We start from the raw sequence: 13917 nt of genomic DNA, 5'->3' as shown, positions 1-13917 counted from the left end.
TCTTTTGCTTTATCGCAGGACGCTTCCCCCCGAGTTTCAGACTTCCTGGCGTCTCGCTGACACTTTTGTTTGATTCATGATTCGTACCTGTTTCATGAAGGTACCACCATGCTGCCTGCTGTGTGTGCATGGCGGTGGCGTAACCTTCAAACCACCTCTTCATCTGTTTGATATCAGTCAACGTCCCCGCCGTCGACGTGACTCATCATCATTATCAGACAGCGAGGCCGTCTTGAAACACTTTTAGAAGTTTGTTTCCATCTAAACTCACTCTCCCATGGACAAAGACCCCCCCCCTTTCTCTCTCTCTCACACACACACACACACATACTTTACAAACCACAGCTCCACTCGAGGGGCACTGGGGATGTGACTGTGCAGCATATGGGGGCAAAGCTCTGGGGCGGCACTTATAAGCTCAATTTCAAATTATATGTGACATGTTATAGTTGCCTTTCAAAACTGTAACAGCATATCTAGATTTCCGTGCGCTTCGGCTCCCGGAGTCGCCAAAGTAAGGAAAACTGTTTGGATTTAACTGTAACACAAAATACGAATGCGGGGTGTGTTTTTTTTACTCTATATATCTTTAAGAGTAGAATAAAAGCGACTGAAACGAGGCTCATGCTGTGTCATCTCTTCTTCTTCTTCTGCAACAATCTTCTACTGCCACCATTGTACGTCTTGCCCTTGACTTGACTTGACTTGACAAAGAGGTCTGGGCTTCCCATTGATTTAGGAGCCGACATCACTCACGCGTAAAAGGTAACAGACATTCCTGGAGGCAAAATGTCAGTGTTAATCGTTTCCGAGATTTATAAAAGTTTGCATCACAAATCTTAACATCTCAAGTCGGATTGGGCAAAACCCTAAATCGAGGTACTCGGGTTTGATTCTGACCCGGTAATCAAAGCGCCTTCAACAACCGCGCTGCACATCTGGCATTTCCCGTCGTTCCTCCGGCTCCCTCCAGGGGCCGCCGTCAACAAGCCCATGTGACGTGTGCGATTTATGTTGGCGTGTGGTTCTCTGGGCTCTTGAAGCTTTTGACGTCCGGCGTTGAAGTTAACCGACAATGGGCCATCTCCTTTTTCCCTTTGATCCCGCCAGGAGGGGTGGGGGTTTGAAATCTGTCAAAGACATTTAAGACCAGAGCGGATACGTTCCTCTTGGTGGGGCCAGAGACGAGGCGAAAAATATGAAGGTCGGGAGAGATTCAGAAAGCAGATTTGAGGTCGAAATGGTTCCCGCGACAGACGAAACTTCAATCTGAGTAACTCAACTGCAAATATTACCCTCCAAATACACTTCCAAGTTGTTCTCACTGATCCACCTGCAATCTGTGCACCCATGACTTCACCTCTGTGGGATCTCTACTTGGAAGCGTCTGTTGCTCGAGCTTCTCAACGCCTGACTCACGCTGACGGGCATGCTGGGTAGTCTCACCCACCTTTGTAACACTGTCCGTAATTGTGTGGTAACTTCAAAGGCCCTTTTCCAAGGATTGTTTATTAGTTTGCTGTATTTTCACATGGCTTCAGGCAGGCCTAGTTGGCTGCAACACAACATACTTATTGTCTTCCCCGTGGGGTTGAATGCTAATGCAGACAGCAGGGGCGGTTAAGAACGATGCTTAACATAATGAATCCTTAAGCATTCCTCGTCCAGTTCGCTCATTCACCTTCAGGCCTGTTGCATACCGCTCACAATGTGCGACAGAATTTGTTCCCACACATCTATCATCCTCGCAAAACCAACACGCTCCACCACAACAAAACTTCCCTGAGTATTGCTTCACATATTGAACACAGGTGTGCTTTTTTTCCCAGAGACAATGGCAGTGTTGTGCCAGAAGGCGTTTTATGGGAAGCTGAACAAAAGCCTTACATAGACAGAGAGAAAAAGCTGGAGCTCAGGCGTGCGATTGCAAACTGACATGCAAAGGAAAACACACTGCGCTGGAATAAATGCTGCGGATTAGAACAGCAACAGGAGGTTCGAAATAAGATCAAGTTCTTCCTCCACCCTGGAATAACTTCAGTTCTCTCAGTAGAGGATTAGTTCGGAGGTATTTCTGTGTGTTTTTAGAGCCGTACTGTATATTCTCCCCGCATGTGCCAACACATGTTTGCGCTCGACAGATAAATGGATATTGCAACATGTGTTCTAACGTAACTTCTTGAGCTTTCCTGTTTAAAGTATCATTCACGCAGCTACAACGTGAGTTATGAAGAGGCAAGAAGGTGTAAGTGTGTATGTATGTATGTATGTATGTATGTGTGTGTGTGTGTGTGTGTGTGTGTGCCGAGGCCTCAACACATGGGAGTGGTGAATCTTCCAGCTGTTCCCAATTCTTCCTAGCGGGTCTTTCCTGGCATGGGGTGAAAACCGCATGCTAATGTGTGCAACCTCTCTGGGCTGTGCAAGTGTGTACGTTGTCAGGAATGGTGTGTCCTTGTCTGTATACTATGTGTGTGTGTCCGTGTGTGTGTTTGTGTGTGTATGTCCAGACTCCTATGGTGTATGACGTCTGTAGGTAATGAGAGCCATCCTCTTAAAGCTGATGAAGACAACGGTACTGACAGAGTGTGCAGGCTCAATGAAGCTAAAAATATGGAGAACAGCCAAACTCTTCAAAACTCTAAACTCTTCACCCTTTCTCCTGACAGATCTATACAGAACACCGTGTCATGTCTGTAATCTGGAGGAAGTCATGCATTGCTTCAAATACAAACACCTAAATCATATGGTGAAGATATTAACAAACCGCACTGCAGAGCCAACAGATTGCTCTAACAGCACAAAGACTCTGTGCGTGAGACACATGTCAAATATTGGAGATCCTGTCCTCAAGACCCCCCAAAACCAGGCATGTCTACTCTACATCTCAAAAACTGGAGTTTCCTTAGGGAATACACATGATTTGGATTTGGATGAAGACCACAACCAAAATGTTTTGGAAAAAGTTTCAGAGCTGAACATTACAAGATAATGGCACTGGCATCAGAGCCTGAGATCTCACTCAGAGGATTGTCTCGCAAGTCTTGACTCGCCACTTGTGTGTACAACACAGTTGACCGAGGAAAGAAAAACATGACTTATAACAAAGTTCACACTAAACTCTGCTTGAATGTGGCTAAACACCACAGGAGATTAGAGGTCACGTGTGAACCCCTGGCATGGCTAAAGTGTGATCAGTAGGCAGTTAATGAAAAAAATGATTAACCTTTGTGCAGTTCAATGCTAATGGAAAAGCTCTGCTGTCCTCTAGTGGCCAGACACGGATACAGCACTGGCAGTCAGAATTGCTATATAAGAAATATGGCATGTTGACTATTTAGATCAACACTTATCATAGATATATAAGTAATTGAAAATGTAATCTGTTTCCATATCAGGCTTTGATACAGAATAAACAGTAGTTGGTACACACGTCTACTCTGCAGCCCTGTTGAGTTTTTGGGTAATTGACAGTGACAATGTTGTATCATTATCAATCTAAATTTATAAATCACAGTTTGTTTATTCAAACGGGGGGAATTTTGAAAACAGAACAGAATACAAGAGAAAGTGGTAGAAAGCCAAATCTCAGCAGGTCAATGAGATGTGATAACAATGCAATGCTTACATTTTATTATATGTACATTGACCAGATCACAGCATATAGTGGGAGTAGATAGTGTATGATTGACCTATGGTGACCACTAGATGGCGTGTTAGAAACAGGGATCAAGGCCTCCAACGCCATCTGGGGATGCTTAAGGATTTCATGTTTTAAAAACTGACATTAGCTTTCTGTTAATGTTAATAATTACACTATCACATAAAGGGCTACTGTGGAATATAGACTGTATAACCACTATATACAGACAATACAAATATAAAGCTATTTAACTTGATTTCATTTGCCATAACTTGCACTTTAAAGATGTATCCAGTGGATTAAAGTAATGATTACTAACCACACGAGAAGAGAGGCACAGTGTGTTTACCAAAGATACAAACATCAATTACCTTCCTTCATAAACAGCAGCACCAGTGTACACAGTGGCTTTGCTCAGCCCACTCAAGCCATGGAATGTCCAAAAATAAAGCACTGTTATATAAATTCGATCAGCATCGACACTTGAAAGGAATGAAGTGCAAAAAGGAATCTCCCTCTCTGTTCTCCAGCCGGGATCGAGCAAAGCATGCATTGAAGGCAAGGAGGCGACATCGCCAGGCATGATGACCCAGGGGGCCTACTGTCAGTCACGTTTCATAGCTTTATGGATGGACGGACGCTCACGAAATGCTCAATATCATAACACTGCAAAGAACCAAAAACACCACCTGTTTGGTCAAGCACAGCGTTTGACTGAAATGTGGGAAACGTGGAAAAGTGCCTGGACTCTGTTTTGCCGGCAAGAGTTAAAGATGCAGAGGTTGAGGTTAAGTATCAGCAGGTCAGCTTAGTTGATCCGTCTGCCTGTTGAGAGTGGAGCACTGGCAGCCCGGTGTGCTCAGTAAGGCTCCATCTTGATCCTTTTGTGCAAGCAGCAGGTGAACACCATCCCGCAGATCTGAAAACAGGAAGTGTCAGGGTCAAACGGGTGCTTGCTCCTGTCGCCACGGGAGGCCAACGGAAGGCTGAATGCTATCGACTGTAGGGAGGGAGAGGGGAAAGTTGATGGATGGGAAAGCTGTTAAATCATGGAGTTGGTTACCATGGGGATGTCAGGTGTCAAGTAGCTATTTCTGCAGTAAAATGTGCACAGGCTCGGGCAAGCAAACACAAAATGCAAGCCATGGAGTGGGAGAGGGTCAAAAGCACATTTACGCACAATTTATACAGTAAATTTAATTTACTGTGATTTACCAAAGTTCACCAGGATAATGAGGTAGTACAGAAGAGTACAGAAGAGAACAGAAGCCACTGCGTTTGCCCGGCTCGATGATAGACTGGTGAGAGCTCTGATTCAATCTTCGGGTCTCTAAAAGCCCCCTGAGAGGGCATTATTGAGCTTTTCAGCACTGAGTGTGGACTGGACACAATCTCTCCTGGTGCACAGTTTATTTAGTCTCCCCCTCTGCTGCCACCAGCGTCCATATACTGTGTGAGCACAGAGGGAGGATGAAGACACGAGCTGGGAAGGTGTGGCGATGGGAGAGTGCCAAACATTTGGAGTAGTAGCAAACCACAGAGGAGGCTTGTTTGTCGCTGCCTGGCAGGTTTCACTCAGTGGAGATGCTGCGGTTGACACTTACAACGGTGTTCTACATCTATGCTCGCAGCAGCCCAGAATATATTAGGCTGGAATAACCATAGCAACACTGATGCTTTACCTATGTGATAACGCACAATTAGGTGTCCTGAGAAAGAGAGATGACAGCTGAGGCAGACAAGAATATAAAACCTGCATCTCATCTCCATTTCCAGACTTTCATCATAACTAGTTTCTGCCTTGGAAAATACAGCAGTGCAGGTCCAGTTTGTACTATGATACACAAAAGACACAAGGGATGAATCCAAACAACGTCGCCATCATGCACACTGAGTGACATTCTTACAGCCGTGCTCACATGCAAAGGGGATCACATGCAACACTGCTCGGTGCCAATTAGGTGACGGAGCTCATTCAAGAAATATAACAGCCAGTGTATGGAAATATAATCATTTCTCTTATATGTATGGAGCCAACATTGAACACAAATGAGACAGAGACAGAAACAGAGACAGAGACAGACACAGAGACAGAGACAGAGACAGAGACAGAGACAGAGACAGATGGATATCCAGGTACCACAACGCCCTCCAACCTTTTCCTTGTCAAGGTGATTTAGACCACAAAGTGTTGATCTAGATCTAATCACATTGTTCTGAAGTCCTCCTCCTCTTCTTTATAGAGCAGATAGATAAAACAGGCTGTCAACACTGCCCCGGCCAGCTACAGTGACACCACACACACACCCACACACCCACACACACACATACAGACATAAAAACACACAGTACAATGCACCATGGACAAGTTAGTGTGCTACACAGAGACACAGAGTCTGATTACAGGGAAATGCAACAAATAATCAAATCATTTCAGAGATTAGGATTATTACATTTGACAGGAATGAGCACCAACATTATATGGACGGACAAAAGCAGCTGACAAAGACTGCAGACAGACGACATATTCAGCCCCTGATTCTTTGACTTGGCCTGAATCAGTTTCAGATCATTTGGGAGTGAAAATGAAAATCTTCCAATTACAGGAGAGCAAATGGAAGCTGGAGCGCTGTGATCCCACATTCCCACGTCGACGGCTTTCAGCCTCAAACGGATCACATGAAGAAACCTTTATCTGTTGCTGTTGTCGACCTTGATTAGGACAGACAACTTCTGACCTTCTCTCAGTAGAGAGTGCTCCACCGTGCCTCATTAACAAATTCCAACATTTAAGCCTGAACGGTGAGTAAAACAAACCAGCGGGACATATAGCTCCTGCAAACACCCCTATTTAAGGATTAGTTTATGTGGTTTTTCAGGCTTCTGAGCGACTACAGAGAGCGAGCGAGCACAGAATTGTAAGAAAGCACCTTTGCCTGCCTCCTCGGGGCTTTGTGCAGCTTTAAAGCTCCAGCACATCTTGAGACGGGGGACAAATCAAATAACAGGGACGAGCTGCATCAGATAATGATGAGCGAGAGGCTAGGACATCAAAAGGGTAGTCCATTTAGAAGATGCAGACCTACAAGGGTATATATATTCTAATACTTATAATTAAAACCATCTGTCAGGGGTTTGCCAAGTTTTATACGAGAGAGAGAGAGAGAGAAAGAGAGAGAGAGAGAGAGAGAGAGAGAGAGAGAGAGAGAGAGAGCTTTTTGTTTGCACAGTTGAAAGCAGGAGGTCTTGTGTTTTGGATGTTAATCATACATGATTATCTATGTTGTTTATAATGAGAACATGTTCACCTCTGGACTCTGTTATGGTTTCTGACTAACCTGCAGGCAGGCCACGCCGATGCCCACGGCGCCGATGACCAGTAGGTGGTCTGCCAGGAACTGCTCCAGCTTTGTGATGCAGCCGCCCTGTGAAAGCCCAAAGGGTTAAACATAAAGTAAAGTGGTCTCATTCTCAAACTCAATGTCAAAAATTATTCAATCATTTCATGGCAAACACCCAGAGGTGTTTGTGTCAGGGACAGGAACGCTGTACACTGACTCTAATCATCCTATCATGTGGAAGAATATTATTATTAACTCAAGTTTGCGCCTTTGAACATAAACTGAAATGTCTGACACGAGAAAAACCTTCTTCTGTCAGCACGGATAAACATAAACCTCATCTTTTATTCATTTCCAAACATCACACTCTGTTACGGGGAATTGTTTGGAGCCACAACTTCATTTTTCACTTTCAATTACAAACACAGATATAAGCAGGGGAAGCTTTGAGTGCTGTGTAAAGTCATCAAGCGAGGACCAGCCCAACGTATTGGCCATAAAAATCCTCCTGATGAACCACTTTGGTGTCTTTCTTCACCTTTATCATACAGAATGTAAAAAAGGCTTCATTTTACACTCCCGCACAACCGACTGACCTCCACCCTGTAGATGTTGGAGGGGTGGTCCCTCCTGCCGCACTGGGGAGTGATGCTCTTGCAGCAGGAGTCGGGCACCACGCGTCGCTCCGCCCGCTCCGACGAGATGTACACGCTCAGCATCCAGTCATGGGAGTTGTTGCTGCCGCAACACTTGAACTGGGGGAACACAGGAAGAATGAAGAGATGTAGGTGAGATTGTGTGAACGACACAAAAGTTCACCATCGTCATCAGGCTCTTTTCCAGGGAGATTTGATTCAATTTCGAGGTTTAAATTCTGTTGCGTGAATCAGCATCCTACAACCGCTGGCAATAGTATTTAGAGTGACCTGTGTTTCCTTCTTTTCAAAGACACCATTCATCTCTACATCAACACTGCACAGAAGTCGATGACCAATCATTACTTTACATATTGAAGGTGTGCAATGAGCCACAGACGTTACTTTTTGTGTGTGTGGGAATACTCGACCTACAAAAGTACAGAACAGAAACCTTCACCAAACCAATGGAATGAAAGTAAACATAGCCCGTACATCCTGCTGAAGTCTGTCCACCGCTAACGTGATGGCCTCCTTTCCTGGCTGGGCGTAGTTTTCTGTCATCGTCTGGTTGAGATGCTGCTTCAGCTCGCCACTCAGCTGCAGATGAAGGAGAGAGACAGAAACAAAAAAAGCGTCCAGACCTCTCCAAAGACTGATAATCGCAGACAATTTCAGAGCTGGAACTGAAACACTGGGAAAAGCAGATGGTGAAAGGTTTTAAAAAGACAAAACAAACCAAAAAGCTGCCACATGAGCCAAGAGTGTGCAACTTGTTTCATATTGTGATGAGTCACCTGGTGAGGCAGACGTGCTCATAAATATTGAGGAGTGATGAGGGGACGTAAATAAAGGCAAAAAAAGGAGGAGGATTCATACATATTTATTACTGTGCGTAGTTTGCAGGAGTTACTGTTCCGTTTATGAGTCCCAGGATCAAAAATGATCGAGACACTGCTGAGTTTCAGCTGGAAGTTGCTTCTACGCTCTAGGTGTTTATGGAAATCACTGACACTCACCCTCTGGTAATAGACGTAAGCTAGGACTCCAGCAACCAGTTCGATCATAAAGATCAACAGCAGGCAGGAAAAATACTGCAGAGGACAGAGGGAAGAGCAAACACATTAAGACAAATATTTCACATCATGCCGACTTTCCAGCTTCGGAGTCGTCACTCATTTGGAAGTTGTTGCTCACGCTGGCGACGGCTCACTAAAAGGCTTCCGTCAACTGTCATCGTGCCGCATCTGCCGCCTCTAACACAGATGGCCACGCCGCATAAAAAACAGACAGGCAGAAAAATATTTGACAGACTGCAGGCTCAGATTTCTCCCTGGTGTCTCTAAAACGAGCTCATTCATCAGAGCTCAGACTTCAATGCATCATCACCATCACAGTAACATGTACATAAAGAATTGGCAAAACTGGCAACACATCACACACACACACACACACAAGCATGGAATGACTGAGATCAAATCTACAGCTTTCATACGGTTTACTACAAACACAAACCTTTGATTATTTACAAAATGGCCGGCTGCACCCGCCACATGCCACCGACTGTAGAGACGCAAGCTGTATAAACAGCTAATTAGCTCCACTCATCACGGAGCGGGACCCAGTGTGACAGCAGCAACAGTGCCGCTTTGCTCCAGGCCACAGCCCAGCGACAGATGCCACGTCACACTGTGCAGGGCGGGAAACAAAGTCATGGCAAACTATACTGTTGGTCACAAAGTAATGATGACGTGAAGAAACACAGCCTGTTCTGTAACGCCTCAAACAGGAATATATACACTATATATACACATGTAAGATGAATAAATACTATCAAATTAAAACCCTTGGCGTTTTGCTGATAGTTTGACCTCTTTATTTGCAATTCTAAATGGAGATAAAACCTGCAGAGCACAAGTCAGAGTGTGGAATATGTAAAAAGCCAGCAGCAGTGGTAACAACACTGAAAGTGTTGTTTATATATATAAATAAATAAACAACACTTCAGCTGCCCACACAGAAAACCAGTATTCTTCCTATGCACACTCTAGCGAGCTGTAATCACTTCATTAATCTCCCAACACTAAGCTATAAAAAACCCATCAGCACAATCCATCTGCCAAAACACACCAAACACTCATTTCAACTGCAGCCACTTTCGCCCAGCGTGCCATCAATTCCTCCCTCAGAACCCTCACACAAACAAACACTCCACCTCGTCACTCCTGCGGCCCCCTTTCTCTGTCCCACTGGTCCATCCATCAAAAGTACATGGACAGACCTAAAAATAGTGCTGCAACAGTGAACGCTCACCTCCCACCTGCTTCTCCCCTTCAGGGCCTCGTCTCTGTGAAATAACGAGGACAGCTCAGACCTGGGCAGAGCCATTTGTCAGCATCTAGCCTGAGACAATGTCAACAGGCATCACCTGATCAGTGCTGCATGATAGTTCTGTTGCTGTGTTGTTTCAGAGTAAATACTTGTGTATACACATGTACACTCACATTCATGTCCATGAGTCTGGGCCCCGCAGAGACGTCACATCAGCACCCGTGAAACTGAACAGTATCCCAGACAATACACTGGATAATGTATCACCAACCTAATTGTACACAGTCTTTCCCCACTATTAAATGGGGCCAGAAGATTGTCTTCCATTACAGAAATCTGATCACCCAGGCAGCAGCATGCCGTGTGAATGCAGTGGGAGCGGCCGTGTTGATTGTTTGTGGCTCATTTTGTAAAATGCTGCCAGATGATAAATGCCAAGAGGTACGATTTTGGCTTCAAAAAACTTGGTTTTCAGAAAACTTCGGCAGCAGTCAGAATGTGCACATGGGAATCCAACTTTGTATTTTTTCGAAAAGACCCTCCGAGTACATTGACCGGCTGTCCTCAAGCGCTTACGGTAACTTCCAACTTCAAGGCAAGTAAGTTTTTTGTCAATACAGGTACATTTCTATCCAACAATTCCATCTATATGCTAGTGGCTGTGAAACGTTATTCCTTTCACATTCACAGGGAATTGATAAGGTACAGCAAAGCACAAAGATGTTCATTGTTTAGAGGAAACCCATTAAAACCCCTCTCTCACTGTAGACAGGCAGCTTCTCTGCTCCCGGATGATGGCGCAGCAGCCCAGGAATCCCGTGACCACCACCAAGCTGCCGGCTAGTATGAGGATATAAGCCGAGACTGCAAAGGTACTAGAGGCAAGCAGGCTCAAGTAGTCGCTCTTCTCCACCAGCGTCCAAACTCCGACACCTAGAACGGCTGCTCCACCAACCTGCATGAGAGGGAGAGAGGAGGGGAGGGAGGGAGGGCATGAGCGTGCTGAGCATGTGTGTGTACAGTAAAGATCTTAGAGAAGATAAATGATGAAAAGGTGTGATGAGAAGGATATGGGTGATAAAAGAGAGAAAGAGTGGGAGGAGGAAGACCAACAAAAAGAGCAACATACAAAAGAAAAAACATACAAGAGTAGAGTGAAACAAAAGAAGACAAGAAAAAAGGGAGGAAAAAAGAAGCGAAAGATGAAAAGAAGAATACAGGATAACAGAGAAAAGAGGAGTGGGACTTAAGGGGCCAAGTCAGGACATGATGACCGCTTCCTAACAAACAACACCCAGGGTGACCTGTAGATCTGCTCCTCTCATCAGGGCTGCAGTCCCACGTACAGGAAATGCCTGAGAGAGTCTCTGCCTTTCATCCTCCCATCCCTTTCCGTCAAAAGCAAGATCCCAACACTCACAACACATGGCCAGACGAGGCAGGAAGGAAGGAAGGAAGGAAGGAAGGAAGGAAGGGGCACATACAGGAGAGGGCACTGCCCGACTGCAGTATACTGTATGTTAGACTTTAAATGTATGTTTACGTGGTAAGATGAGTAAATGCATTTTGAACCGGGAGGGAACGGAGCAGCAAGCCCGAAAGAATCCATGACTCACTTTGGACCTGGGTTCATTGCGCAACATTTGGATAATCTTCCTGTTTCTACGCTGCCCCCACTCTCTCTATGCTGGGAGTTTCCTAATGGCATTAGATAAGATGTACAGTACCTCTCATAAAATCATAAAATCATAGAGATTCACTGAAAGACACAAACCATGAAAGGTGACTGTTTTATTCCAACATGACTCATTCATGCCAACTCAAAGCCATTGTTAACTGTGTTAGAGAGAAGTGAATGCAACTGGAGAGAATACCAAGTGTGATATTTACAGTAGTTTGCTTATCAGGGTTTGTTCTCTTCAGGCAATGGATAAGTCCGTTTTTGCTCAGTTTGTTTGGCTATATTTACCACCATCACTTACCCAAAAGAGGAAGTTGAACACAAAGAGCAGGTACTTGAGACACACGGTCAGCCAGTCCTCTTCGTCTTTATACACCGCCGACATCTTTCTCCTTCCAGATCAGCTCTGAATAGAAGGAAGATCGGATTCTTTCTCAAGACACGATAAAGACACAGATAGGAAATCTGACTAGGTTTTTAGAATCAAAACGACATTCCCTCTGAAAATTCACAATTAGCTTTGCTTCAGGAATCAACATGACCTTCTTTATACAAGGGAAGGGGGAAATGAACCTGCTCATATGAAGGCTGGGATTATGACTGGGGCAGATTTGGTTTAGTACAAAGTTAAATATTGCTCCTACAAAATAAAACTTCACACTTTTGCTATACTACTATAACAAGTACCAATACCACACAGTATGAGGCCATTTCTCACCTGTTTCCAGTGATCCACAGACCACAAGTGTAAATTATTAATTTGGCCCTGAACAGCCCATAAACCTATGAGTCATTAATTCAATGCATGGTTTCCTTTCTGTAAATAAGAGGCTGTGAGGTTGGAGGCACTTAGACCTTCTATTGATTCACTGTATCCTTCAGTGGAAGGCAGCAAAGGAAATAAAGGAGCTTTTGTGTTGGTCATGGACACTAGCACGTCGATAAATGTGTGCGCAGGTAGTATGTGTCTATTACAATACCAAAGTGTTTTATCGCTTAAGATAGTTCATAAAGTAATACAGAGTAGAGTAACAGTAGTGAGTCGGTGGCCTTCCTGAAGCCCCTTGAATCACTACACTCACCCAGAGAATGCAATTATAGATATACAGATACAGGTGTTCACGACTCATTATCAATATAATCCCAAAAATCACCCACAGCTGTTACAGTGTTGTTAAACTCCAACTCAAAGTGAGTTGACGAATGAATGATGGGATGACTGATTACTTGATATTGTGTTTGAGCTCAACACATCCGGTCTGTACCCAGTACACCCAACAGGTCAACACACAAGAGTAGAATCAAGCCAAACCCCAATGCTTCATTTCCTGACCACATTTGAGTTAGATTAGCATAAATAATATTTTGGTTTTTCCTCAAATCATCAAAACAATACACGTTTTCTCTACATTTGTGGTGTAAACAACCATAAAACCTTTAAATCATAACAGAATTTTTTTTTTCAAGGGACTATCTGTTACTATGAAAGTGAGAAAGTATTATAACCATATGACCCTTGTGTTTTACTGACTGCATCTTTAAAATGGCGTGTCTTATTATCCAGGCCTGATGTTTCATTACCTTTTCCCGCAGAAATACCATCAAATGTTTGAGTTGTGCTGATGTGTCCTTTTATTGGGCTAATATAAATATAATATGAAGGCTTTATAGAGGCTGCGAGAGGCTCGCGGCCTGTGCGTTGATTGACACCTTCAATGACACGCTACGGGCTGTTTCTTCCCCTGGCAAAGACAAACTTCCACGCAAATGCACTTTCGGACTTTGCCCGCTGTCCTTCGAAATCAAACGACATAAAATACAAGCGAATGTAAAAGAAATATGTGTCATTTAAGGAGGTTTCCCAAACTTTGTTGTCCATGTTCAGGACATGCTGAGCATCCTGGACAAAACACCCTCCACCTGCGTCGTTGGTGAGGGCAAAGTTTGGACAGATTTCCTTGCAAATAAAAGGACAAATGAAGGTTTTCTTGGCCTAAGCAGCCGCATTCACTCACCTGAGACGGGCTCGATGCGGAGAATGACCTGGTTGCGGTGTTACTCGCGTTAAATCTCGGTGTGCTGCACTGCAGCAGCGAGCGTTCGGTCCAGACGAGCTTGTTGCTCTCAGTGTCCGGTCGGTGGGTTTATGCTGTGCTGCATTCGCGTCCTCTGATAAACTCGGATTTTTAAGTTTCTACATCCCATGTCAAGACCCCATGAATACGTGTCGCCTTACGACTGCATTTATTCACTTGTAACCCCATAATGCAAACTAAATATATATTA

The 13917-nt window shown here is 44.4% G+C and overlaps 1 protein-coding gene across 2 annotated transcripts; it reads right to left on the bottom strand.

Moving 5' to 3' along the window:
• Positions 1–3522: 3522 nt before the first annotated feature.
• tspan11 (tetraspanin 11) lies at positions 3523–13774 on the bottom strand. 2 transcript variants are annotated; one of them, XR_012964493.1, is made up of 9 exons: positions 13647–13774; positions 11933–12037; positions 10714–10905; positions 8639–8713; positions 8115–8219; positions 7581–7739; positions 6982–7068; positions 5800–5927; positions 3523–4562 (listed from the first exon to the last, which is right to left on the bottom strand). XR_012964493.1 is itself a non-coding variant. In XM_076159022.1 (8 exons), exons 2-8 carry the CDS (start codon positions 12014–12016, stop codon positions 4503–4505), a joined length of 762 nt encoding a protein of 253 aa, XP_076015137.1. In that variant the 5' UTR covers positions 12017–12037; positions 13647–13774; the 3' UTR covers positions 3523–4502. The 2 variants fall into 2 exon arrangements, 1 of the variants encoding a protein (XP_076015137.1); XM_076159022.1 differs by lacking the exon at positions 5800–5927.
• Positions 13775–13917: the final 143 nt, after the last annotated feature.

This window comes from Genypterus blacodes, unplaced genomic scaffold, assembly GCF_046128005.1.
Source record: "Genypterus blacodes isolate CSIRO-AG114 ecotype Tasmania unplaced genomic scaffold, CSIRO-AGI_Gbla_v1 ptg000090l_1, whole genome shotgun sequence".
Taxonomy (NCBI): Eukaryota; Metazoa; Chordata; class Actinopteri; order Ophidiiformes; family Ophidiidae; genus Genypterus; species Genypterus blacodes.
Note: the sequence above shows the minus strand (reverse complement) of the source record. Positions and strands in the feature narration are given on the sequence as shown.